A 26,728-nucleotide genomic window follows, 5' to 3' on the forward strand; every position below is an offset into this window, starting at 1 on the left:
TTCCAGAGCATTGCCACATCCCTGCCCTGGGCACCCCGTCGTCCCTGGCAACAACTGCAGCTGCCTAGAGCCTTTGGGGCACAGCTGGCCACAAGCGTCATTAAATTAGTTTTCAAGTTCCTTTCTCATTCCTACCCAGACAGCTTCCTCTGGGTCAGGTGTGGGGGTTACCTCGTACCAAGTGTGTCCTGGGGTCACCACATGCTGCATGAAAGAGGGGCCTGGTCGGACTAGAGGGGCCACTGGCTAGGGGAGTCAAGCCGACCCTCCTCAGCCATGGGCGACTCTTTGTACCTTAGTTTTGTGTTGTACGTGGGAGATGGCTGCCCCTTCCTTGCAGAACTCTAGTGATGGTAGGCGTAGGTTGACAAGCATTGAGTCCCCTGCTTGGCACTTTCTACAGCTTTCCCTCTCTCCCTCCCTTCTTTTCTTCCCCTCCCCATCCCCTTCCCTTATTTTCTCTTCCTTCCTTTTTAATTTTTTTCTTCTTTTTAAAATTTTTTTCTTCTTTTTTTTCCTCCCTTCCTTTTGAGATTGGTGCAGGAGCAAAATCTTGAGGGGCACAGGGAAGGCTCCTGCCAACTGGCCAGGAAGTCCACCGCACTTTTGCTGGACTTGAAGGGGCGGGCTCTAGACACCCCTGATGTTGGGGGAGTCATGGGCGACTTACCTTGGGAGGCCCCTTGTTCCTGGCAGGACACTGACCTGCGGCGGACAGTGGAGGAGAGCAGCCGCATCCAGAGGGGCTACGGGCACTACTTTGACCTCAGCTTGGTCAACAGCAACTTGGAGAGGACCTTCCGGGAGCTCCAGGCCGCCATGGAGAAGCTGCGGACAGAACCCCAGTGGGTGCCCGTCAGCTGGGTGTACTGAGAGCCTTGATCTGGACGTTGGCTGGCTGACATCTAGAACGTAAATTCACTCCCTTCCCCGCACCTGGGACCCTGGCCACGATCTTTAGCCCCCATGTCTGGCTCTCTCTGGATCATGCAGTTCCCAGCAGGCACTGCAGCTGGGTTCAGTGCAGAGGCAGGCGAGTTGTCCGCGGGGTGTCTCTGTGCTCAGGTGCTACCCACACCCCTCCCGATGTCCACTGGCCACCAATGTCCCTCTCTCTAAGGGCTGAGCTGTGCCCAGAAGTGTCCCAGAGTCACTCCCCAACCCCCATAATGCTTATTCCCAAGAAGAGCAAAGCTGTCTGGGGAGCTGTAGTCAGTGGGTATATATGGTCCCTGGCAGCTTTGTCTCGTCTGGACTGGCCACACCCACCCCGATCCTGGACTCCCCTCTCCTCTTACCATAGTCCTAGGAACAGCCTTGAGCCGTTCCTGTGTGGCCAGGGGAGTCCTCGGCCCACTGGTAGCCAGGCGGACCCGGGTAATGGTGCCAATCTGGGCCATCTTGGAGACCGGAGGAGCCATGCTGCAGCTGGGTGGCACAGCCTGCAGCTCTGCCCGGAGCGAGTGAGGCTCCATCCCTCGCTTCATCCTCAGCTTCTCACTGCCGAAGTCTTTGCAGACTTCCCCAATATGCCCCTGGCGGATCAACCCTGCTCCCAAACAGGGAGAGGCTGGCACAGGACGGCGAGCTCAGCCCAAGTTGGGAGACGGGGTTGGAAGGCTGAGCTCTCTGGTGTGGGGACCGCAGCGCCCCAGGCTTCACGGCCCGTAGTGAGGACACGCTGAGCTGTGTCCATGAGCATCTCTGGGTGATGGATCTAGGTGGCTCATTGGCGTTAGGGGCTAAGGAGGCGTGTGTGCAGAACTGTGAAGCTGGGTTTGGAAACACACAGGTGCGCGCTAGCAGCTACTCGCCACAGGCTCCAGGGGCCGCTATCCGCACTGCTGGCTGGGCGGCCTGTTTCTGACCCTGTGTGAGAGAGAGACAGAGAGAGAGAGAGAGAAAAAGAGAGAGAGAGTATGTGCTTGGTTTGAGGGAGCAGAGACAAAGGGTTGTTTTCTTTAGAAGGTAACTCTTTGGGGACCCTTTATGGATCTCCTGTCAGCCCTGGGTTTCTTAACAAGGCCCTTATCTCAGCCCCTGGGCGCTCCCCAGACATCTTCCTCGGCTCTCTATCATCCCCCATCCTAAATACCACCCTTCAGCCCTTGGGGAGGGTGATCTTGTAAAACAGGAGAATCCTCTTAAGAGAAGAATCCTGTCCTAGACATTCCAAGGCGTCTATGTCATCCCTCACCCTCTTCCTGAGGGGGTGCCTGTCCCTACAAGGGTCTCCCCCAGTTCTCCCCCTTTCTGTGCCTCCCAGCTCTTCTGTCAGTGAGTCTACGCTGCAGAGTCAGCCAACACTGACCCCTGAACCACTGTGTGCCCGTTTCCTAGGGAAGGGGAGGGAGAATGAACAGAATATTTATTACAAATGCTAGAAATATATTTATTATATTAGGAAGCTCATTTGCATAGGATGTGCCAATGGGACTAGAGGTCAAGCCTGATCCCAGCTCATCTGCATAGCTCTGCATATACGATGCAGCCATCTTCATAGTCTTTGTTTCTCCTTTAGTTACTGTCCTGTCCTTGGTTCAACATGCCCTCCCTCACCCTCAGTCTGAGGGGACTGGGAGGGAAATGGACCATTTTCCATTCACTACAACATGGACTTTATCTGCCAGTTCTCACCTCCCCTGGAGGACTTGGGTGCAGAGGCAGGGAAGGGTCTGTTATGACAGCTCCATCACCTTGGTTAACCCACAAAGCTCCCCCTTCCACAAGATCTTTACTCTTTGATGGGGATCAGGTAGGTACCATACTGGAAAATTGGCATGAGCCCTTCCCTGTGGTGGTAGTCCCAACACCTTCCCTTTGGTGTTGCCCAAGTGGCAGGGCTGGGCCCCTCCTCTCTGAACAGCCTCCTACCTCTCCCGCAGAGCCCCACTATGCTCCAGGTACCCATCAGGTGAGAGCAGAGGCCCTGGGCCGCCTCAGCTCGCCTGGCACAGCGCTGAGTTGTAGGGTGTGCTTGCTCACCAAGTTAGCTCTTTGATTCTGTCCTCACTGTGGGCTCTTGTGTTTTGGGGACCTCGGGAGAATGCGGACCCTGTCCATAGTCCACCGGCGCCCAGTTGCCCTTCCTCTCTCCCCTTTCCCAGCCATCCAGTTCTTAAGCTTTCTCTCCAGGTTTCTTTGTGTTCCTTTGATTAAATGTGAAAGCAAATGTTTCTGGGCTCAGTTTATCTTTGTTTGGACAGTTTTGGGAGAAGCTGAAAAGCCAGAGAGCACAGTACAAGCGACTCTAGGACAGAAGGTAGAATGTGTCCCGCGTTCTGTCCTGTCTTCTTTCCTCCCCTCTACACTTGGACTGTCGAGGACACTCTCTCTAAGTCCTGGAGGCTGAAGGGAGAAAGGACTTCATGGCCAATTCATGTGACTCCAGACGCAACTTGTGTGGCCTTCAGGCCCATCTCCCTTCCTCTCTGGACCTCAGTTTCATCCTCTCTGAAGGTGTCACAGACTCTCCTGGTGCCAATGCTTGGATGGACCTGGGTGCTCAACACAGGGGCAGGAGGTGATGTTGAAATGCCACTTTTTTTTTTATGTTGTTTTGTTTTCGAGGTAGGGTCTCACAGTAGTCCAGGCTGCCCTGGAATTCACTGTGTAGTTTCAGGATGGCCTCGAACTCTTGGTGATCCTTCTGTACCTCTGCCTCCTGAGGGCTGGAATTAAAGGCATGTGCCACCATGCCTGGCAAAATGTCACACTTTTTTTTTGTTTTTCGAGGTAGGGTCTCACTCTAGCTCAGGCAGTCCTGGAATTTACTATGTAATCTCAAGGTGGCCTCGAACTCATGGTGATCCTCCTGCCTCCACCTCCCGAGTGATGGGATTAAAGGCCACAATGCCCAGCAAATGTCACACTTTTGATCCTTAGTACTAAAAAATTGTAAACCAGATTTCACCACATGTGTATGTATGGGTGTAGGGCCAGGTGAGGTGGCACATGCCTTTAATCCCAGCACTTAGGAGACAGAGGTGGGAGAATTATAGTGAGTGTGAGGCCACCCTGAGACTGCATAGTGAATTCCAGGTCAGCTTGGGCTAGAGCAAGACTCTATCTCAAAAAACCAAATATATATATCCATCCATCCATTGGGGGTATGGAGGAACTGGAATTCGCTCCCAAACACGGCCAATGGGAATGTGAAATTTTACAAGTACAAGCATCCACATGCCACATGACCTGGACTTTTTTTTTTTTTTTTTTTTTCCTTTTTGTGGCACTGGGGATTGAACCTAGGAATCTGTGCATGTTGCATATTCTTCTTCTCCTAGGTATTTACCCAGGAGAAATTAGAATACACAAAGACTCAAACATGAATGAGCATAGTAGCTCTTTTTGTAAAATCCCAAACTGGCCAGATGTGGTGGTTCATGCCTTTAATCCCAACAGAGGTAGGAGGATAGCCTTGAGTTCAAGGCCACTCTGACACTCAGAGTGAATTCCAGGTCAGCCTGTGCTCAAACAAGACCTTACCTTGGGGTGGGGGGAACAAAACCAAAAAAAAAAAAAAAAAAAAAAACAACAAACAAACAAACCCAAAACCCCAAACTGGAAACAATCCAAATTTCCATCAATCGGCCCTGGGCTGGGATTATGGGCTGGCCTGGGTCTTGACCCTCCTGCCTCAGGCTCCTGAGTGCTGGGATTCCAGGTGTATGCCTCCATACCTCTCAAGTCATTGAGAGCTGATAGAATGCATGCAGGAGGTAGGTGTGTGCAGGTTAGCACTGAGCTTTGAGCACCTGTCTGTGGGTTTCTGCAGGTGGTCCTGGGGCCAGTCCTTCAAGGACACTGAGGGACAGCTGTCTTACTGGTGATCTTTGTTAACCAGATGAGAAATTGAGGGTATTGCCAGGTGTTGTGATGCATGCTATCCTAGCACCCAGAGGCGGAGATTGACATGAGGCCAACCTGGGCTTACTAGGCAGATTTCAGAAAGCCAAAAAAGCTAGGTTGAGCTTGTAGCTCAGTTGGTAGAGTGCTTGCTTAGCACACTTAAAGCCCTGGGTTCCATCCCCTGCACCACGTAAATCAGGTATGTGGTGGCACTTACAATCCTTGCCCTAGGGGTGTGGAGGCAGAGGGTCAGGAGGACTTTAGGGTCATCCTTGGCTACATAGCAAGTTTGAGGACATCCTGGGCAACATGAGACCCTGTTTTTATTTTAATTTATTTTATTTTTGGGGTTTTTTTGGTTGGTTGTTTGTTTTTTTCACAAACTTTGGTGATTCTTTCTTCATTTATTTGAGAGAGGCAGAGAGCAAGAAAGAGAGAGAGAGAGAAAATGGGTACGCCAGGGCCTCCAACCACTGCAAAAGAACTCCAGACGCATGTGCCTCCTTGTGCATGTGGCTTCTGTGGGTCCTGAGGAGCTGAACCTGGTTCCTTTGCCTTTGCAGGCAGGTACCTTAGCTGCTAAGCCGTCTCTCCAGGCCCTCTTTTTGTTTAATAAAGAAAGTGTTGGGCTGGAGAGATGGCTTAGCGGTTAAGTGCTTGCCTGTGAAGCCTAAGGACACCGGTTCAAGGCTCAGTTCCCCAGGTCCCACGTTAGCCAGATGCACAAGGGGGCGCACGCATCTGGAGTTCGTTTGCAGAGGCTGGAAGCCCTGGCGCGCCCATTCTCTCTCTCTCCCTCTATCTGTCTTTCTCTCTGTGTCTGTCGCTCTCAAATAAATAAATAAATAAATAATTAAAAAAAAAGAAAGTGTCATCTCTAACTGTACAAGAGAAATAAAAGGAACAATAATACAAGAAACCCCACAAATTTTTATTTTTTAAATAATTTATTTATATTTGAGAGAGGGAAGAGAGAGAGAGAGAATGAGCATGCCAAGGCCTTCAGCCTCTGCAAATGAACTCCAGACACATGCTCCACCTTGGGAATCTGGCTTTACATGGGTCCTGGGGAATCCAGGCTGGATTTTTAGGCTTCACAAGCAAGCACCTTAACTGCCAAGCCATCCCTCCAGCCCGAAACCCTACACATTTTAAAAAGCAAGAAAGAAAATGGAAAGGGGCCACAAGTGCAAGTGCCAGGTGCAGTGGCACGCATCCGTAGTCCCATTACTCGGGAGGCTGAGACGGGAGGATTGCTGTGAGTTCCAGGCCTGCCCTACGGAGTGAGAACCTGCCACAAGCAGACCAGACAACAAAAGCCACTCGCATTCAGTGTGCATGATGAGTCCCAGCCCAGAAGGGCCACTCAGGGTGAGGGGTGGAGCCTCACCCTGCCAGCTGCCAGCACTGGCTGTGACCATGGGTAGGGATTGATTTCTGTGGGGAAACGCCCGTGAACTCGTTACCTCCCCTCGCTCAGCACCTAGGGGCTACTGCCCATCTTTTCTACTTCTATTTCTTCTTCCTCCTTGCATAATGGAACTGAATGGATTAGAATCAGCATCCAGTTCTTCCCAAGGGAAGCCAGATGGGGCAATGTCACCCATTTTTCTTGTCCACACTCCCATTTGGGGTTAGCAGGTTTTTTTTTTTAAATTTTATTTATTTATTTAAGAGTGACAGAGAGAGAAAGAGGAAGATAGAGAATGGGTGCGCCAGGGTCTCCAGCCCCTGCAAATGAACTCCAGACACATGCGCTCCCTTGTGCATCTGGCTTACATGGGTCCCGGAGAATCGAGCCTCGAACTGGGGTCCTTAGGCTTCTCAGGCAAGTGCTTAACCACTAAGCCATCTCTCTAGCCCCAGCAGGTTTATTTTTTCTTTTCTATCTTTTTCTTGCACGTGTGTGTGCATTTGTGTGTCAGTGTGTTTGTGTGGTGTGCTCACGTATGCATGTGGGGGGTGTGTATGTGGAGGCCAGAGATCAACTTCAGGTTTCTCCAACCCCCTCCTTCTCTCCCTTTTTCTCTGTTTTTGAGGTAGGGTCTCACTCTAGCCCACACTGACCTAAAATTCACTCTGTAGCCCAGACTGGCCTTGAACTCAAAATGGTTCTCTTACTTTAGCCTCCCAATTGCTGGGATTATAAGGCAGAGCCACTGTGCCTGGCTTTCCACCTTGTTCTTTGAGAAAGGGTCTCCCGATGACTTGAAGGATCTCGTAGGTCTGGCTTGACCTGCCAGCCCGCACGCGACGTGAGTGAGGACCCCTGTCTAAGCCTCCTTGGTGCCAGTATTATGGGCGCACATCACCATGCAGCTATACGTGGTGCTGGGGATCTGAGCTCAGGTATTCGTGTTTGAGTGGCAAGCACCTTGCCACTGAGCCATTTCCCTTGCCCCAACATGTTCGGTTTAAAGAAACAAATGGGAGGATAACGGAAAGCTTAATATTATTGGATTATTTTCCTATTTGGGAAAACTAAATGTATGTATCTCTTTGAAACGTTCCCAGTTTTGTTTGTGTATTTATTCCCAAGGAGAGAGGAAATGGGAGAGAGAGAGAGAGAGAGAGGGAGGGAGACAGGGAGGGAGGGAGGGAGAGAATGGGCACATCAGTGTCTCCAGCTGCCCTAAACTCCATAAACTCCGTAAACTGCATGCTCCACTTTGTGCCTCTGGCTTTACATGGGTATTGGGGAATTGAACCCAGGTCATTCAGCTTCACAGGCAAGAGCCTTAACTGCTGGGCTATCTTTCCAGCCCCTCTCCTAGTTTTTTTTTTTTTTTTTTTTTTATCCTTTGTAGTTTACTTCCCAGAAGAAGTCCCCACACTAACATTTCATCTCAGATGGCTGAGCACTGATTTTTCCCATCCTTTTGCTTAAAGTTTTTGAAAACACACACATACACATACACACACACACACAAATTGAGTATCCAGTATCTTGGGGTACATATGTAAAATCAAGGTGTGTCAAAATGGGGTGCAGGGCTGGAGAGAAGGCTTAGTGGTGAAGGCACTTGCCTGCCTGCAAAGCCAAAGGCCCAAGATTTGATTCCCCAGGACCAATGTAAGCCTGGTGCACAAGGTGGTGCATGTGTCTGGAATTTGTTCATAGTGGCTATAAGCCCTGGTGCCCCTGTTTCTCTCTCTCTCAAACAAATAAATAAATAAAAATTTAAAAATTAGCCAGGCGTGGTGGTGCATGCCTTTAATCCCAGCACTCAGGAGGCAGAGGTAGGAGGATTGCTATGAGTTCAAGGACACCCTGAGACTACATAGTGAGTTCCAGGTCAGCCTGGGCCAGAGTGAGAACCTACCTGGAAAAAAAAAAAATTAAAAACTGGGGTTGCAAAATGCTAACTGGTCAGGGAGTGGTCTTCCTCCCCTGCCTGTGAAGTGGGCCTGGCAGTCTTAGTAGGAGCTGGAGAGTGACTGGCTGAATGCCTGTGCGGCTGGTAACCCAGTTGTTTATGGGTTTTTTTGAGACCAGGTCTCACTAGCCTCAGCTGGTCTGGAGTTACCATGTGGACCAGGCTGGCCTTGAACTAATGGCAGTCTACTTGCCTCAGCCTCCCCAGTGCTGAGATTACAGACTTGTGTCACTACATCCACCATGCCTTTTTTTCCCCCTTTTTTTCTTGTTTTGCGTGGTTTTGAGGCAGGGTCTCATTATTTAGTCCAGGCAAGCCTTGAACTTGGGATCCTTCTGCCTCTGCCTCGCAAAGGCTGGGTGTTACTGTCAGGCTGGAAAGCCTTCTGTTGATGAACTTTTTGGGGTTCGGTGGAACCACTTGAACTTTTCTGCTCTATACCTTCTGCCAGGATCCTGGGCAGAGCCTTCAGAACTCAGACTCGGGCACTTTCGGACGAAGGAAGTAGGGCACAGCCCTTCTTTGGGGTTTTGGCTTTGTCTGACCTCCTCCTGCCCCCTGGGACCTTCCAAGCTCTCAGAGACATCCTCAGGGGGCAAACATAGAGACAATGAGACCTTTCAGAAACCCTGGTAGGGACAAAACAAAAGAAAGAAGGAAACCAAGAAGAAAGAAAGAAGAGAGGAAGGCAGGGAGAGAGGGGCTGCTGGGGGGAGGAAAGGAAAGGAAAGAGAGAGGGAAGAGGAATAAAAGAAAGCAGAGGAGGGATGAGGGAAGAAAAAGAGACAAAAAGGAAAGGAAAAGCTGATCTTTTATCTGCCAAGTATTTTCCGCACATGCAAATCCTTCTTAGAGACCTCCAATAGCAAACAAAGCCCAGTGCCAAGATTAAAATGCAAACAAAGGACTGGAGGGATGGTTTAGTGGTTAAGGCATTTGCCTGCAAAGCCAAAGGGCCCAGGTTCCATTCCCTAGGACCCAGGTTAGCCAGATGCACAAGGTGGCGCACGCGTCTGGAGTTCGTTTACAGTGGCTAAAGGCCCTGACGTGCCTTTCTCTCTGTCAAAGAAGTAAATAAAAAGAAAAATATATTTTAAAAAATGCAAACAAAGTCTCTAGTGCTAGAGAACCAGTTAAGTCAATCAGGACACTGACATACCAAAACGTTATGCATCTGGTAAAGTTTATTTGGGCTGTGGAGCATGAAGTGACACATTGTAATGACGAAGCAGGAAAAGCAGCCCTTTGAGTTGCACACACTCTGTAACAGGAGTGGCAGCAAAATAAGGTGGAGGGGAAAAAAGACCAGGAAGGAAATAGAGCCAAATGCCATCAGGGTTGTTGTCATGTGGAGGAGACATTGCAGGTGACATTTCCCCCTTCTTTTGGCTTTTCTCTTAAAACTTTTGTTTACTGAGCACCTGCCCCTCTTTCCTTCCTTCCTTTCTTCTCTTTCTTTCTTCCATCATCTTCAAGTTCTTACCTGCCTCTTCCTCCCGCGCACACACTCTCATTTCGTATACCTGACCCAGGCAGCAGATGCCATCAGTAGTAACCCCTTCTGTCTGAGCTAAGCTGCAGCATCCTTCCACAGCCAGGAATGCAGGGCCGTGAAGGGAGAGAGGAAAGGCAGCCATTCCCTGCCAGCCTCCAACCGGCGCCTGCCATGCAAACTCTAGGAAGCTGCTCTCTGGACAGAGCCCTGCCTCCAGAGAGGGCGGGAAGACCTGCACTTCAAAGGTGGGCTCTCTAGGCTACAAGGGGCCCACTGGGCCTCGCACTTGGGTGCAGGAATCTCTTACCACCTATCAGAGTCCCCAGCCCCGCCCCAGGCTGGTTTGTGCAAGCACTGGTGGGACCCAGGAACCCCATCTTAGTTTCCTAAGGGCCTGGACGCAGGTGGTTCATAGATACAGATGTTGCCTCCTCATCAGCACCTGATGCAGAATTGGAGGGGGAGAAGGTAGAGTCTTCAGGGGACCAGAAGCAGGGCCCGTTGCTGTGCACTCAGGCCCAAGGGATTCCCTGGAGGAGATGTAAACTCAGCCCAGACCTGCTGAGTCCTGCCAGGTCCTGCCCCCTCCTCCCATGAAGGTCCACAGCTGTGAGCCCTGCCTAGGGTGGGAAACATGCCAGGACAGCTAGGCACCACCCTGGGCTCCAAGGCCCAGTTATGCTAGGGCATGCAAAAAGGGAGCCTGAGGAAGGAAAGAATGCAAAAGCCAAAGGAAGGGTAGGATCCCTTACAATGTGCTCCCCCCAAGCACAAAATGGCCTGGATATCCATGACCTCACTGTGCCTGACACTACCTACACAAGACCATCATAAGAGGAGGAAAAGATGATGACATCAAAATAAAAGAGAGACTGATTGAGAGGGGGAGGGGATATGATGGAGAGTGGAGTTTCAAAGGGGAAAGTGGGGGGAGGGTATTACCATGGGATATTGTTTACAACCATGGAAGTTGTTAATAAAAAAATAAATAAAAAGCAAAAACAAACAAAAAAGTATGATATTATTTAAAAGGGGGGGGGAGCCTGAGGAGAGGGTGGGCAGAGCCCTGGAGCGTGCCCAGAAGAACCGTGAGGCTGTGGCAGCAAGCTCCTGAGAGTTAGTGCTAACGCAGTCTTGCAGCTCCCTGGCGCCGGCCCGGGGCGCGCTGTAGTTACACCGAGATGAACTCAGAGAAGCGCAGCTCCTCCTCGGGTATCTGCAGGGGAGATGCCACCAAGTCCTCCGCGTGCTGGCAAAGGGCTTCTTCTGTAGTCTGGAGAGATGACAACAGGAGGTTGAAAAGCACAGTCTGAGACCGGGGTCTCCGGGTCGGGGCTGCCTCACAGGGGTGGTGGGTGGAGGGGGAATCTCCACAATGCCATCTGCAGGGGCACTGCAGAGACCCCAGGCTTGAGTCCTGCCCCTTCTCTAACTCTCAGCCTCTGCTGCCTCGGAGAACAGCTTCTCTGGCCACTGATGGGAGAATTCTGCTTGTTCAGAGCTCTGGTTATTTTTTGTTTGTTTGTATGCGTGTTGATGTGTGTCTGGGTACACACATGTGGGTGCATGTGTGTGTGCACACACACGTGCGTGGAGGCCAGAGATTGGTGTCCAGTGACTTTCTCAACCATCTTCCACTTTATTTTTTGAGGCGGGGGCTCACAGTGATCCTAGAGCTCATGGATGTAGCTTGACTAGCTACCCAGCCCACCCCAGGGACTTTCCTATCTACGCCTTTCCAACACTGGGGTTACAGGCATGGGCTGCCACCCCCAGCTTGAATCCAAACTCAGGTCTCACCTTGCGTACTCGCATGGTAAGCATATGGGTAACACTGAGCCACCCCTCGGCCACAGAGCTCTGTTGCTTTTTTTTTTTTTTTTTTTTGAGATAGTCACCATGTAGTCTGGCCTCAAACTCCCCACCCTCTTTCCCAGTGTCCCAAATGCTAGGGTTAGAGGCATGTACATGACACCTGGATTGTCTCAGGGCTCTTTAAACTGACTCCCAGTGAGCTATTTAAGAACATTACGGGCAGGGAAAAAGAAGATATTGTTAGGAGCTCTTGTGGAATAATTTAGGCTTGAGGATTTGACAGGATGGGTGGGCGGGTGCAGGGTCATGGATGCTCAGGAAAAAGACCTTCCTCCCATTGTCCCAGTGGAGCCAGGCGGCGTGGCTCCAGAGCCCAGGCCCCTCTGTGCACACCTGGTTTAGGTACTGGACCTCAGCGCAGGGGTCAGCAGAGAGCGTGGGGCTGGAGAGCGGCTCGGGGGGTGCAGCAAGGTTGATCATGGCATCAGTGGCCCAGCCATTCCCGAGGGGCTGTAAGAGAGGCGCAGTCAGAATTCAGAACAGCCCGTCCTTGGCAGCAGGGACGGTCTGGAGCCAAGCCCAAGAGAGCCCTCAGAGGAAGAACACAGCTCCAGGGCGCCTCAACTACTTCCTACACCTCAGTGTGACCCTGGCCAAGCTACTAACCCTCCAAGGCTCAGTTTCCGCTGCTATAAGATTGGGGATGTGACTAGTTTTCCGCAGGGTTATAATAAATATCCAGATAGCATCTTAATAACCAACAAGCAAGACCCTCTGAAATGGTTTGCTTTTCATTGTGTTATTTCTAAACTTTAAAGCAGAGAGAGCAGGCAGGCTGTCCATTTTTTCAGTGAGCCTCAAAAGATTCACCAGCCTAGCCGGGCGTGGTGGCGCACGCCTTTAATCCCAGCACTTGGGAGGCAGGAGTAGGAGGATCGCCATGAGTTCAAGGCCACCCTGAGATGACAGAGTTAATTCCAGGTCAGCCTGGACCAGAGTGAGACCCTACCTCGAAAAACCAAAAAAAAAAAAAAAAAAAAAGATTCACCAGCCAGGCATGGTGTCACACGCCTTTAAATCCCAGCACTCTGGAGGCAGAGGTAGGAGGATCGCCATGAGTTCAAGGCCAGCCTGAGACTCCATAGTGAATTCCAGGTCAGCCTGAGCCCGAGTGAGACCCTGCCTTGAAACACAAAACAAAACAAAACAACAACAAAATTCACCAAATAGCAAACAAATAATATTCCGTACGCTGGGGAACCAGCCTTGGGCCAAGGACTCATCTTCTCCATTCCTTTGACCATGTGCTTCCATATGAAAGGATGCACGAAGTACCAGGCTGTGCAGCCAGCCTCACAAACTACGGCTACTTTGCCCAGCCCAGTGTTGTCTGGTGACTGCAAGACAGGTAATTCCTGTCTCTCAGCCTCTGTTGTGTTGACTATAAAGTGGTCTGAAATATAGGAGGTATGAGGGTTCAAGGACACACATAAAGTCCCTGATAATACACGGCCCTGCACAGAAGGAATAAAATGAGTAGCTGTTTGGGGAGGGAGACTGTGCTCTGAGCTGTCACACTCCCTGTTCTCCTCTTCCTCCTCTCTTCTGTCTGTCTGTCTTGTGTAGCCCAGACTGGCTTGGAACTGGTGATCCTCTAGCCTCCCAAGCGCTGGATGACAGACATGTGCCGCCATGTCCAGCGTTCCTGGCTTTCTAACTCTTTGGCAAGACAAGTGTCTGGTCCCTTCCTTCTTTGACCTGTGTGTGTGGGAAAAAGTGGGGTGGGGGAGCTGGAGAGATGGCTTAGTGGTTAAGGTCCTTGCCTGCGAAGCCTAAGGACCCACGTTTGACTCCCCAGATCCCACGTAAGCCAGACGCACAAGGTGATGCATGTGCAAGGTTGCACGTGTCTGGAGTTCGACTGCAGTGGCTGGAGGCCCTGGGGCAACAATTAAAACAGAACAAAACAACAACAACAACAAAAGGCCAGTCTGTTGGGCTTGCCACAAAAGAAAACAAATAAACAAAAACAACCTTCCTGCTCTCTGCTCTCCAGCACCCCCCACTCCCTCTAGTCTCCACTGAAGACCACAGGAAAGACAAAAAGGAAAAAAAAATTAAGATAAAGCACACACCCTCAGCTGGTCATGTTCAGGGGCTCTGACTTCTGACCTTTGGGGTGCCCTCTTCCATCTTTCCTCCTAAAGAGGCCACCCCTCTGTTCATTAATCCTGGGCGCTTTCCTGTTTCCTCTCACCTGGGCAGGGGCCTGGCACAGAGCTGCGCACAAGAAGCAGTGCAGACCAGCCCGCCTGGACTAGGAGCGGCAGAGAGAGCCTCCCCACCCCCACAGGCCCTTTCCCCAGTGAGCTAGTCACAAGCCCAGCCAGCAGGCCACCCCTGAAGGTGGCCCATGGCGCTGTTCGGCCTCCGTGACTTTTCCCTCACTCCCCAGGTCACCTTTGGCCTTGTCCCATTTCCTGAGACAACAGCAGCCGCTTCCTAAGCCGCGGAAGAGTCCATTCCCACCCCAGCCCTCCCTGGGGGGATCGGGCATGAATCTTTTGTCCTCACTGGCGCCAGGAAAGAAGAGGATAGTGGGCCCCCTTTCCTGGACCTGTGTTTGGGGGAATGAAGCCTCCGTGAACAGCTGGGTGAGGGCTGGGGGGTGGGGAGGTGAAGGCAGGCAGGGCTTCTAGTTTCTGAATCAACTTCTGCAGCCCCTCTCCCTCCCTAGGAGCCTTGGCATGGGAAGCAGGCTCTTCCTCCAGAGCAAAGTATAGCCTTGGGCAGCTTCCCTCTCCATGAAAGTAGACACAGCCCATCCCTCTGCCCCCTGGTCCCCATAGCCACACCTTCAGCTGGGTCCTAGGGCAGGGACACCATAGTGAGACATTGGCTCAGAGGTTAAAGGCGCTTGCTTGCAAAGCCTGACAGCCCAGGTTTGATTCTCCAGTACCCATGGAAAGCCCGAGGAACCAAGTGGTGCATGAGTCTGGAGTTCATCTGAAGTGACAGGAAGTCCTGGTACACTCGTACACATTCTCTCTCTCTCTCTCTCACACACACACAGAAAGAAAGAAACAAAGACAGAGAGAGAGAAAAGAAGGAAGGAAGATGCAAACAAACAGAGAAATCCGAGTCGTGCAGTGCCTTGGACTTTGGACTGCCTGCAGTGTGAGCTTAGACAATAGCTCTGTCTATACTCTCTGGACTTCAGCTTCTTGTTTTGCGAAAACTCACTGGAATCATCTTGCGCCCCTCTTTGGGCTAGCTGGTGCCCAGCCCCAGCCCTGTAGAGGTGGCCTGGGACTACGCTCTAAAACCATTCAGACTGCTGATAGGTGAGAGGGCCTCTGAGCTCAGAGAAAAGCTGGGCCAGGTGGCTCCACACACTCCCCGTGGTCCCAGTGCTGATGTCCTCTGATTCTAAACAGTCATGATGGGAAGAGAGTGTCCTGGGGAAGAGACACTCACGTGGCTCTTTGCGACCCTGCCTCACGCTGGGTGGGAAATCAGGGCTGATAGTGGCCAGTTTGGCTCCCACCCTGAAGGGCTGGCCACGAGACCCCCACAGATTCCTTCATGGCCAGGAACAAGTTCTTCCTGGTCAACCCACAAGACCAGGAGGAAAGACACACAGGCAGGCCCAGGAGTCTGATCTCAGCCCCAGGGGGATGGTCTGGACTTCAGCTGCTTTTGTCCTTACCGAAGTCGGGAGGTAGACCTTCTCGTTCTGCGGGGTCTCTGTCATCGGACAAGCTGAAAGAGATCAAGAAGGAGCCCCTTGAGGTCAGGAGTAGCACCCTGTGTTCCCAGAATGCACTAGTTCCTTGGACCTGTAAATAAGTACTTCCAGAGGGAGCTAGCAGGCACTGGGCTGGAGCCCCCTCCAGCTCAACCCCTTGGGAAGTATTTGATCTTTGAGATCCCCTGTGTGAGCCAGAAAGTGGTTAGGGAAATAGTGTGATTGCCTCTCAAACTTTAATGTGTAGATGAGATAGCTATGGCTTGGATCTTACATGTCCTATTGAAGTCTGGTCCCAGTTTGGTGGCGTTGGGAGGTGGTGGAAGTCTTTAGCTCACTGAAGGTGTGTTCTTGAAGAGGGCTCTGGGATCCCCCTTCCCTTCCTGGTCATGAGGTGAACAATTTCTATTTCTTTCCACAATATGGTATATCTTTTCACAGGTCCAATGGAACAGGGCCAACTGAAATAACCTTTTTTTTTTTTTTTTTTTTTTTTTTTAAGGTAGCATCTCACTCTAGCCCAGGCTGATCTGGAAGTCACTATGTAGTCTCAGGCTGGCCTCGAACTCATAGTGATCCTCCTATCTCTGCCTCCTGAGTTTTGGGACTAAAGGCGTGTGCCACTATGCCCTGCTATGAAATAAACCTTTTCTCTCGGTTGACTACCTTATGGACTTGTTACACTGATGAAAAGCTGACTAATTTTCTTAAAATGAGAGTTTCAGGACTGAGGAGATGGCTCAGTGGTTTAAAAACCCTTGTTTGCAAAGCCTGTGTGTGGGCCTGGGGTTTAATTACCTAGCCCACCCATGTAAAGCCGGACCAGTATTCATTTGCATCAACAAGAGACCTGCTCCCTAAGTGCAAATGAATAAATGAAAAATTAAAACAACAACAAAATGCAGGTGCTCGGGTGATTGCTCAGCAGTTAAATACCCTTACTTACAAAGCCTGCCGCCAGGGTTAATTCCCAAGCTACCCACGTAAAGCTGGACGCAAAACGTGGCACAAGCGTCTGGCCTTCCTCTGCAGTGGCAAGAGGCCCCTGTGCACCCATAGACACTCGCCCTGGGTGCGCTCTAATAACGGTAGTAGGTCTGGTTGCCTTTGCTTTGTGACTTTGCATATCTCGCATCCTACCAGAGGGAGGCGCTGCTGCTAGCTGGGGCCCACATTTCCAGAGGCAAAGGGGCTCAGGGGTTCTCAGGCTGAGTCCAGGAGCGTGTCCATCCTATGTCTTCCCTCCTGGACTCCTCTGAGAAGACCAGAGCAAAGCTGAGATTTTTTTTTTTCCTGGGGGGAGAGGAGGGGGCACACGGGGGGGGGGAGATAGGAAGCAGGCCCACGATGGCCCCTAGGTCCACCATCACTGGGATGCCACTGTTGAGTACCTCACGTCCCAGTTCTGCAAATGCAGGGCAAGGTGGTGAACGGCTGTGTGTCCCAGTCTCCTCTATAAAACGAGGGTTCTCCACAGTGCCGAGGAGATTCATGCACGTAAGCTACAGAGCTGTACCCAGCGCCTGGTAGCTGCCAATACTATGACATCACTTAATCCTCTTGACTGTGCCACCCTGCGGGTGGGGGGGCACACAGGCCACCCAGCATGGGAGCGGGATTACTTTAAATCATATCAGCATTCAATGACTTAATATGGAAAAAATAAATGTAGACTACCTTTTTTTTTTTGGTCTCGCGCTAGCCCAAGATGACCTGGAATCCACTATATAGTCTTAGGCTGGCCTCAAACTCACAGCCATCCTCCTACCTCTGTCTCTGGGATTAAAAGCATGTGCCACCACGCCAGGCATTTGTTTTTGTTGTTGTTGTTGTTGTTGACGCTTTGAGGTAGGATCTTGCTGAGCTACTCAGGCTGGCCTTAAAGGACTGGCTCAAGTGATCCTCCTACCTCAGCCTCTTGAGTAGCTTGTACTGTAGAGATTTGTATCACTATGCCTGTGTGACTTTCCTTCATAGTTTAATGTAGACCCAATGTTGAATTGATAATGTTTTGGATATGTTTATTCTTTTTTTTTTTTTTTTTTTTTGAGGTAGGGTCTCGCTCTGACCCAGGCTGACCTGGAATTCACTATGTAATCTCAGGGTGGCCTTGAACTCACAGCGATCCTCCCACCTCTGCCTCCCGAGTGCTGGGATTAAAGGCGTGCACCACCACGCCCGGCTTGTTTTGGATATGTTAAATTAAATAAACTATATTGTTACAATTAACTTCACTAATTTTTTTACTTTTATTTTTTTGAGACAGGGTCTCATGTAGCCCAGGCTTTGTTTGAACTCACTGTTTAGCCAAGGCTGTCCTTAAACTCCTGATCCTCCTGCCTCTACCTCCTCAGTGCTGGGATTACAGGCATGTGCCACCATTCCCGATTTAAAAGAAAACTTCATGTGGCTATTAGAAAACTTCCAGGTACGTGTATACTTGTATACTTTGTATTCTATTTTTTGATGGGAAGATATCTGTCACCTGGAGAAACTAGGGTAGGGGCTGTTAGGTGCATTGCTAGAGGTCACATAGCTCTAAAAAAAGAATAGAACTGGCTAGAGCGCGTGGTGATGCACACCTTTAATCCCAGCATTTGGGAGGCAGAGATAGGAGGAATGTTGTGAGTTCAAGGCCAGTCTGAGACTACATAGTGAATTCCAGGTCAGCCTGGGCTAGACCCTACCTCAGTGAAGAAAAAAATAAAATAAACACGGAACTGAGATTTGAATCCAAGCCCCTAAAATGGACCAAACACTCTAGAGGCCCAGCAGCAAGTGTGTGGGGTGGGGGGAGGGGCGCAGCATCCATGCTGTGTAAGGTTCAAGGGCGCAGGCCTGCATCACCCTGGACAGCCCCCACACAAAGAGCTGGGCCTGCCCAGACTGAGTGTGGACTTGCTGGGTCCAATAGGGAAGATATGCTTGGTGAGCTCAGACAGACCCAGGAGCTTGGAAGCCCTCCTTCTCCCATTTCCCACTTGAGTTGTTTTTTCCCAGTGTGGGCTGCCTTGTGACTCCCTCAGAAGGGAGTGGCAGGGCCCGGATGTCTGTATCTCAGACAGGCCCGCTGAGGCCTGCCACTCTTCCCAGGGTTGCCAGGGCAGCCCGCTCTCCTCGGGCCTCCCGCCTTGCTGCCCCGCCCACAGCTCACCGTTCTTCCACCGTCGGAGGATGTGGCTGCCGAAGGCAATGAGACCTGCAGCTAGCAGAAGGCCCAAGACCACCAGGGCCGGGGCCAGCATTCGGACCGCTGGGATAGACGCCCTGGGAATGAAATGGAAAGAGACCAGTGGCTGTCACTGGATAAGCCACCCATGTCCTTAAAACTCAGGCATTGTCAGAGAAAGCCCTAGTCTGGAGTCTAATTCAATGAGACAGGGTCTCATGTAGTCCAGGCTGATGGCCTCAAAAACTCCATATACAGGGCTGGAGAGATGGCTTAGCAGTTAAGGCGCTAAGCACCCAGTGAAGCCTAAGCACCCAGTTCAATTCCCCAGAACCCATGTAAGCCAGATGCACAAGGTGGTGCATGTGTCTGCAGTTCATTTGAAGTGGCTACAGACCCTGGTGTGCCCATTCTCTCTCTCATAAATAAATAAATAAATTTAAAAAATAAAATGTTAAATAAACTCCATATATAGCCAAGAATGTCCTTGAACTTCTGATCTTGACTCTACCTCCTGAGTGCTGGGATTGGGTGTGCACCACACCTGGTTTACGTGGTACCGTCTGCTCATTAGTGTGTACTCTGTCTGGGGTGCGAAGGACCCCCCAGACCCCAGAGCCAGCCCCACAAGACACTCTCAGCTGGGTCTGATCCTGCTGGCACTGGCCTGCATGTCTGGAAGGGAGCACAGGGAGACTCCCCCAGCCTTAGGGACTTCGGTTGTTTAAAGAAAAAACTGGTCTGGAGAGATGGCTTAGCGGTTAAGCACTTGCCTGTGAAGCCTAAGGACCCTGGTTTGAGGCTTGTATTTCCCAGGACCCATGTAAGCCAGATGCACAAGGTGGCACAAGCATCTGGAGTCCCATTTGCAGTGGCTGGAGGCCCTGGCTTGCCCATTCTCTCTCCATCTGCCTCTTTCTCTGTCTGTTGCTCCCAAATAAATAAATTAAATTTTTAGCCGGGCGTGGTGGTGCACGCCTTTAATCCCAGCACTTGGGAGGCAGAGGTAGGAGGATCGCTGTGAGTTTGAGGCCACGCTGAGACTCCATAGTGAATTCCAGGTTAGCCTGGGCTACAGTGCAATCCTACCTTGAACCCCCCCCCACAAAAAAAAAAAAAACTGTCAGGGGAGGGGGTCCATATTTTCATGTGCAGCACAGGGCTTACTACCAAGTGCTGCATAGGCCAAGGCTACTGAGTCGAAGTGACTGACGCTAAGGCTGGGAGAAGCTAGGTTCTGGGGTGTGTGGGGGGGGGGCTTTGTCTTAGATGGTCCTGGGTGTCCATGGCAACAAGGCTGCTGATTCCTACACTGCAGGATGTGCGTTGCTCAAGGGGCTCTGTGTGGGAGTTGGGGGCTGAACTCTGCCCTCTGCGCCGAAGGCTGTGGCCATGACAAGAGGAGATGTCTGCTTGAACTAAGGCCGGAGGTTGGCCTCAGTCCCCCAGACTCACCTGGGCTGGGAGCTGCTTCTGCCGGGGTCAAGGCCGGGGTCCTTTGGTGTGGTGGGTAGCCAGATGGCTGGGCGGGAGCTCCCTGCATGGGGAGAGGTCGCTGTGTGAGGAGGGCTCCCTGCGTTCCGAGAGGCTCCTGGGAAACGGGAGGTTCCTGCGGATGGGGCTGAGGTCGCCCCTATGAACGCAGGGACCTTGACCCCCGACTTCTCCTGCTCGGCCGTGGCGACTGTCGGGCGGAGATCAGGAGAAGCTACAAGTCCAAAAGCGATTCCTCAGCACCTGCCCTGGCCCTTGAGCCCCAGCCTCCCCGGGCTCACCCTTGACCTCTGCCCACTAGCCTCCCCACTCTGTCAGACATGCTCAAGTAAATGACTCCCCACTAAGCAACCAGAGGCTTAGGTGAGACCACTCTACCCACCGAGAGTAGGGACCAGGCATGTCTGCCAGTTTCCTCATGACAGGTGAGGTGGACCCATCCCCCATCCCACGAAGGTCAAGTTCACCGTCACTCTCTCACATGCTCCCTTCCAACTATGCTCAGGAAGGCCTTGATCTCTGTCAACAGCCAGAGGCCCCCTGTGTGAGAAGGTGGCCGGCATGAGTCAGGGCCAAGGCTAGCCTTCCTGGCTCTCCTCCAGTCCCCGGATGGAGAAAGGGTTTGGGGATGGATGAGCTGCACACCCCTCTTGACTCCTTGGCTTCCTGTGTGCCCCAGCCCCTCCCTGCCCCAAGCCTCTGCTTCCTCAGTGGGACAGTCTGGCTTCGGGGTGGGCGTGAGGGGGCTGTGGGACCAGGTACAGCACTGGCTGGATGTTTCCTGAGTGTTGTGGGAGGAGGGGACAGAAAAGCCCAGTATCGACTCACTCAATTCTGGGGGCTGAGTTTGCCAGGCATGGGCCTTAGGCTGCAGGCTCCTTGTAGCAGTGAGAGGCTGGAAAGAGGGGCTGGGGGAGGGAGGACAGCAGACACCAGCCTGACTGGCACTGTCCCCTTTTCCTAGAGGGAAGGGAGAGGCTGCTTTGAGGGGAGGCCCAGCCACTGGGCCAACCTTGGGAACAGCGGGCAGCATTCCCCCAGTCTTGGCACACAGCGACACGTTCTTCTCCTAGCCAGTCAGAGGTTATGACTGGCAGCTCCCAGCTGATACCAGGTGCTTCTGCCTTCCATCCACTCGCGTGTCCCTCGCCCTCCCGTGCTCCCTTCCCACAGATGCCTCCTGCAGCTCTGAGAAGCACCTTGCTTCCGGCTGCTGGTGGTGCCCCGTCACATATGGACTGGAGCATGCCCTTCAAAGTTGGCCCCTGAAACCTGGACTTCAAACTACCATGTGGGCACCACTTCTCCCCCCATGTGGGGCCCAGCCACACAGAGCTGTCCTCTCCCTGTTTGGGGGGGGGGCGGTGTCACTCTTTCAGCCTTGGTGTCTTTGAGGAGCTGTTCCCCTGTGTGATGACTTCGTTTTCCACGTCTGTCTAAAGCACTTCTTTTTCCTCTTTCTCTTCCTCTTCCTCTTTTTCCTCCTCCTCCTCCTCCTTCTTTTTTTTTTTTTTTTTTTTTTTCGAGGTAGGGTCTCACTCTGGTCCAGGCTGACCTGGATTAACTCTGTCATCTGAGGGTGGCCTTGAACTCATGGCAATCCTCTTACCTCTGCCTCCCGAGTGCTGGGATTAAAGGCGTGCGCCACCATGCCCGGCTTCTGTTTTTTTTGAGGCTGGGTATAACTCTAGTCCACACTGACCTAAAACTCACTCTGTAGCTCCAGGCTAGCCTTGAACTCTTAAATTCACAGTGATCCTCCTGCCTCAGCCTCCCCAGTGCTGGGTTCGAACGCGTGTTGCACCATGCCTGGCTAACGTACTTCTGATCTTCAGTCCAGCTCAAAAGTCAACTCACTCTGCAGAGCACAGCGAAGTCCCCCCTTTTCCTCTGTGGGCTCCCACATTCTGCCCTCACCTCCAGAGGAACAGGTACTCAATTCCATCGCGCTTATGACTTTGCGGGGCCTCCCAAACGACTGTGGCTCCTCAGGGCCAGAAAAGCTTGCTCCCTTTTGCCCCACAAAGGTGGCAGAAGCCCAGGTGGGTGCACCTGTGGTGCTCCTCCTCCCCACAGTCTCCAGAACCTTCCAGACCTTTCTGACTACAGCCAGCCTGGAAGTTGTCCACCCCCACCCCAATTACTACATGCAATGCTCCAGCATTTCTTGTTTTCTGTATTTATGAGTCACTATCCATTGTCTAGGGCCTCCAGGCAACAAGGAATAAATGAAATGACAGTGGGTACACTTGGCTTGTTTGAACCTTTCTTTTTAAAATATTTTATTTATTTATGAGAGAGAGAGAGAGAATGGCCACCCCAGGGCCTTTAGCCACTGCAAAGCGACTCCAGATGCGCGTCCTCCCGTGTATCTAGCTTTATTTGGGTACTTGAGAACAAAAAAAAAAAAAAAAAAAAAAAAAAGCCCTTTGTCTTTGCTAGCAAGTGCCTTACCCACGAAACCATCTCTCCAGCCCTGCTTTCCACAAATTCTCCTACATCTCTCTCTGTATTCATCAGTCTGCAGGAAATGGCTCATGCGGCCATGGGAGAGCTGCTTGTTAACTTCTGAGGAATTTAGCGAGCTGGTTGGTGGCTGGAAATCGGCTGTGGCAGGTGGGTTGCCATGAGAGATGGGCATACATTGTTAACTACCAGCGTCCCCAGCGGTTGGGGAGCCCACAGCAGGTGGGTGGGGCACGGGACACGAACACATGGGTTGATCACACACAGAGACGTGCTGTAGTTGAGAACCAGACATAGGAAAGCCTCATAAACAGCCGAAGCTGGCTGGGGAGATGGCTCAGCAGTTTGAAGCACGTGCTTGCCAAGGCTGACAGCCTGGGTTCGATTCCCCAGTACCCATACAAAGCGAGACACACAAAGTGGCACGTGCTTCTGGAGTTTGTGCGGTTGGAGGCCCTGGTACATGCCCATTCCCCCGCCCACACACCCTCTTTGCAAATAAATAAACAAAACGTTTTAAGAAATCAGTCAAAATTGACCACAACTAGGCAAAAAGGACAGTTGAATACCAACAAGAACCGGAAGGGATTGAAGGACTTGTAAGAAGCACAGAATGGGGTTTGTGTGCGCACGCATGGGTGTCCGTGCCTGTGGACGCCAGTGGCTGGTAGTGGTGTCTTCCCTTGACCCCAGAGTTCACTGGGTCCGCTGTAGTCTAGTCACCTTGCCCTGGGGATGGCCTGTCTCCACCTCCTCCAGGGCGCTGGCATTACAGGCAGGCTGCGGCACCACTCTCCTGGCATTTATGTGGGCTCTGGGGATCTGAGCTCAGGTCCAAATGTTTGTGCAGCAAGTGTTTTATCCATGGAGCCATCTGGCCAGTGCCCGGATTCAATTGCTTTGATTTTTTTTTTTTTTTCTGCAGTGCTTGGGGGCGGCAGGACGGACGCAGGCTTGTAGAACATGCGTCAAGGGCTCCACCACTGAGCCCAGGTGTTTTTTTGAAATTTGTTTTGTTTGTTTATTTGAGAGCTACAGACAGAGAAAGAGGGAGAGACACAGAGAGAGAATATGGGTGCACCAGGGCCTGTAGCCACTGCAAACAAACTCCAGATGCATGCGCCACCTTGTGCATCTGGCTTACGGGGGGTCTTGGGGAAGTGAGCCTCGAACCGGGGTCCTTAGGCTTCACAGGCAAGAGCTTAACCACTAAACCATCTCTCCAGCCCCCCCCCCCCGTTTTTTTTGTTTTGTTTTGTTTTTTGTTTTTTGAGGTAGGGCACACTGTAGCTCACTCAGGCTGACCTGGAATTCACTATAGAGTCTCAGGGTGGCCTTGAACTCACAGCGATCCTCCTACCTCTGCCTCCTGAGTTCTGGGATTCAAGGCGTGCACCATCACGCCCAGCTGTCAAGGTGGTTTTGATGTTGCTGGTATTACTCAGTGACTTTGACTTTATGTTCTTAAATTACACTAAGGACCCAGACATGAAAGACATCAGGCTCTGAGGATGGGCCTGGGGCCAGGTGGAAAAGAACAGAACCAAAGGCAGCTAAGATCTGGGTTTGAATCCTGCCTCTACCACTTCCTGCCACACCTCGGGTAAATCCCGGTCTTTAAAGCCTCTGGGTCCCATCTGTGACACACAGACGCAGAGACAGACCCATCTTGCCTTTGCTGACCTGCACACCAGGCCTCCCATGTCCTGTGCCCTCTCACATCTCTTCCCTTAGCTCCCCAGGTCTAGGAGTCCAAGACAGGGGGCAGAAGCCGTCAGCACGGTGAAGCCAGCACGGCACAGGTTAGGCAGAAATGACTGGCCCGACCTCAGGACGCCTGGGGGGCACTTCAGACACAAGGCATATAGGTGTCCTTCCTTATCCCCTGGGATGTCCTTTTTGCGCCCTCAGTCCATGGCAATCTCCCTCTAGCACCTCTGAGCCCCGAGAGTGACAGGTGTACCTCTGTCCTACTCTGTCAGGTGCCAGTGGGGCAACTCCAGCAGCCCAAGGGAAGACATGCTGAGGCTCTCCTGGCCCTGCCCACATCCCCAGTGCTGCTCAGCGCTTAGTCCTAACGACTCCTGGTAGCTGGGTACCAGGATCTTGTCCCCTTTTGCAATGGAGAAGCTTGGATCCATGATTGAAGACTTCCCACCTCTCCCTGCTCCCCGTTGAGTCTCCCTGTTGCCAGGCAAGAGGGAGGAGAGACAGTTACCTGGAAAGACAGTCAGCTTGACCTGGAACCCGTCGTCGAAGCCCAGCCTGTCGATCCCACACCAGTATATCCCAGCGTCCTGCAGCGTGAGGCTCCTCATGGTGACAGTGACGGAGAGCTCTTGGCGACGATCATGGATGGACGTCCTGCCCTGCCCCACCTCCTGCTCGTCTCTCGTGTAGATGGTTCCAGAACAGCGAGACACCACGAGCCCGACCTGTCTGCACCAGTATTTCCTGTGCTTCCGCAGCTTGGTCTCGTACGTGCATTTCAGGGACACGGTGTCCCCTTCAAATCCGCTGATCTCTTTGGGTCCTTTCATGGCTTCATAACCTGAAATCGCAGCAGGAGAGACATGGCATTTCCCAGGTCAAGACCAGAAGGTTTCATTTCACCCAGAGGAAGGAAGGCTTTCCCCGAGAGAAGCTCTGGAGGGGAAGCCTGCTATCTCCCTCCCTTGGTGCCTTTCCCCCAACCCTCACTTATCAGAGACGCCCCAGAGTCAGTCAGCTGGGAGTCGGGCCCCAGCCTTGTCATTGAGCAGTAATGCCCCTTTGGGCAAGTTATTCAACCCCTCTGGGCTTCTGGGTTCTCATATTTGCAGATGATGATAATATCTGGCTTCGTTGCATTTAAGAAGTGTAAACCTCAATATAATTTTATGCATTATTAAGGGAAAAAAAAACCCCACAGCCAGTTGAACACTTGACATCAGTTACAAGATGCACCCTGATTTTGTGCGTTAGAAGATATATCAGCCGGACGTGGTGGCGCACGCCTTGAAACCCAGCACTTGGGAGGCAGAGGTAGGAGGATTGCTATGAGTTCGAGGCCAGCCTGAGACTACATAGTGAATTCCAGGTCAGCCTGGGCTACAGCAAGACCCTACCTCAACCCCCCCCCCAAAAAAAAGAGGGTAAGGAAAGAGCAGGACCTTGTGGGGCCAGCCTGTGATTTCAGCTGCTTGAGTAGCTGAGGCAGGAGGATCACAAATTCAAGGCCAGCCTGGGCAACTTAGGGAGATCCTGTATCAAAATAAAAAGCAAAAAGAGGGTGGGGAATATTGCTTAATGGAAGAGTGCTTACTTGTCATTCCCTAGGGCCTCAGTACCACCTCCATCACCTTTCCCTCCCCAAAACAAATAAAATAAAATAAAATAAAATAAAATAAAATAAAATAAAATAAAATAAAATAAAATAAAATAAAAAAGGGTAAGGCAGGCATAGCGGAACTTCCATAAATATCCCGAGTTAACGGGATGAGAAAATTGGTGTTTTTGAGCTCAGAGATGCACTGTTCCTCTTACAACTGCACAGCCATTCAGGGCCTAGAAGCAGTGGGTTTGGGGGCTACCTGGCTCTGAGCCCAGAAACCGCAAGCGTGTCCAGCTCTCAGTGCTGGGGACTGAGGCTGAGGACCAGCGGGCTAGGGCTCAGTGTGGGAGAAGGAAATGGCTCTGGAGCTCCTCTGTGGACCCCCATATCCCTCCATCCCTGCCACCCGCCCCCATCTCACCTGGGAGCGCCAGGCAGCCCCAGAGCAGGACCAGAGAACGCATGGTGGGTGCTAGGTGCCCCCCGGAGCAGCCGCACCCAGCTGTAAGCTGCTCTAGGGCCCTCCAGATTCCCGCCGGAGCACCAGGGACTACAAAAGGAAGGGAGGGGCGGGGCGCGGGTCACCCTCCGCCACCCAGCCTGGGAGCCGCCTCTGCCCTTCTCTTTACTTGGCTGTCCTCGCTGCCTTTGTGACAGGCTCTCCCAGCCTGAGAATTCCAGGTCCTTCCAGAGAATTTATGAGATAGACCCAAGCTCCGCAGCACAGGCAGAAACCAGGAAATCCGTGCACTTGGATGAGGAAAAAAGAAATCGCTCCTGATTCCCCCCCCCCCCCCTTCCGAGGTAGGGTTTCACTCTAGTCCAGGCTGACCTGGAATTCACTGTATTCTCAGGGTGGCCTCGAACTCACTGTGAGTCTCCTACTTCTGCCTCTTGAGCGCTGGGATTAAAGGCCTGCGCCACCACGCCCAGCTTTGCTTTCCTTCTGTTAGGAATTCCCATGGGGTCTTGGCAGACCATGCAACTGTTACAACTAAAA

The 26,728-nt window shown here is 51.9% G+C and overlaps 2 protein-coding genes across 10 annotated transcripts in view; one reads left to right on the forward strand and one right to left on the reverse strand.

Annotated features, from left to right (window-relative positions):
* Nucleotides 1–3,176, forward strand: part of Mpp2 (MAGUK p55 scaffold protein 2) — a 39,474-nt gene extending 36,298 nt beyond the window's left edge. For all 6 annotated transcript variants that reach the window (XM_004655283.2, XM_045158402.1, XM_045158399.1 and 3 more), the window contains one exon: nt 697–3,176. In XM_004655283.2, coding sequence (XP_004655340.1) covers nt 697–873 — 177 coding nt within the window. In that variant the 3' untranslated portion in view covers nt 874–3,176. The remainder of the gene's footprint in view (nt 1–696) is intronic.
* Nucleotides 3,177–10,656: 7,480 nt separating this feature from the next.
* On the reverse strand, nt 10,657–26,361 carry Cd300lg (CD300 molecule like family member g). Of its 4 annotated transcripts, none has more exons than XM_045159076.1 (8): nt 26,150–26,361; nt 24,634–24,966; nt 20,778–20,909; nt 19,911–19,992; nt 18,441–18,553; nt 15,248–15,300; nt 11,932–12,048; nt 10,657–10,996 (listed from the first exon to the last, which is right to left on the reverse strand). In XM_045159076.1, exons 1-8 carry the CDS (start codon nt 26,190–26,192, stop codon nt 10,895–10,897), a joined length of 975 nt encoding a protein of 324 aa, XP_045015011.1. In that variant the 5' UTR covers nt 26,193–26,361; the 3' UTR covers nt 10,657–10,894. The 4 variants fall into 4 exon arrangements, with proteins under 4 accessions (XP_045015011.1, XP_004655784.2, XP_045015012.1 ...); XM_004655727.2 differs by having other exon boundaries at nt 19,911–20,163; XM_045159077.1 differs by lacking the exon at nt 20,778–20,909.
* Nucleotides 26,362–26,728: the final 367 nt, after the last annotated feature.

Source organism: Jaculus jaculus, chromosome 9, assembly GCF_020740685.1.
Source record: "Jaculus jaculus isolate mJacJac1 chromosome 9, mJacJac1.mat.Y.cur, whole genome shotgun sequence".
Taxonomy (NCBI): Eukaryota; Metazoa; Chordata; class Mammalia; order Rodentia; family Dipodidae; genus Jaculus; species Jaculus jaculus.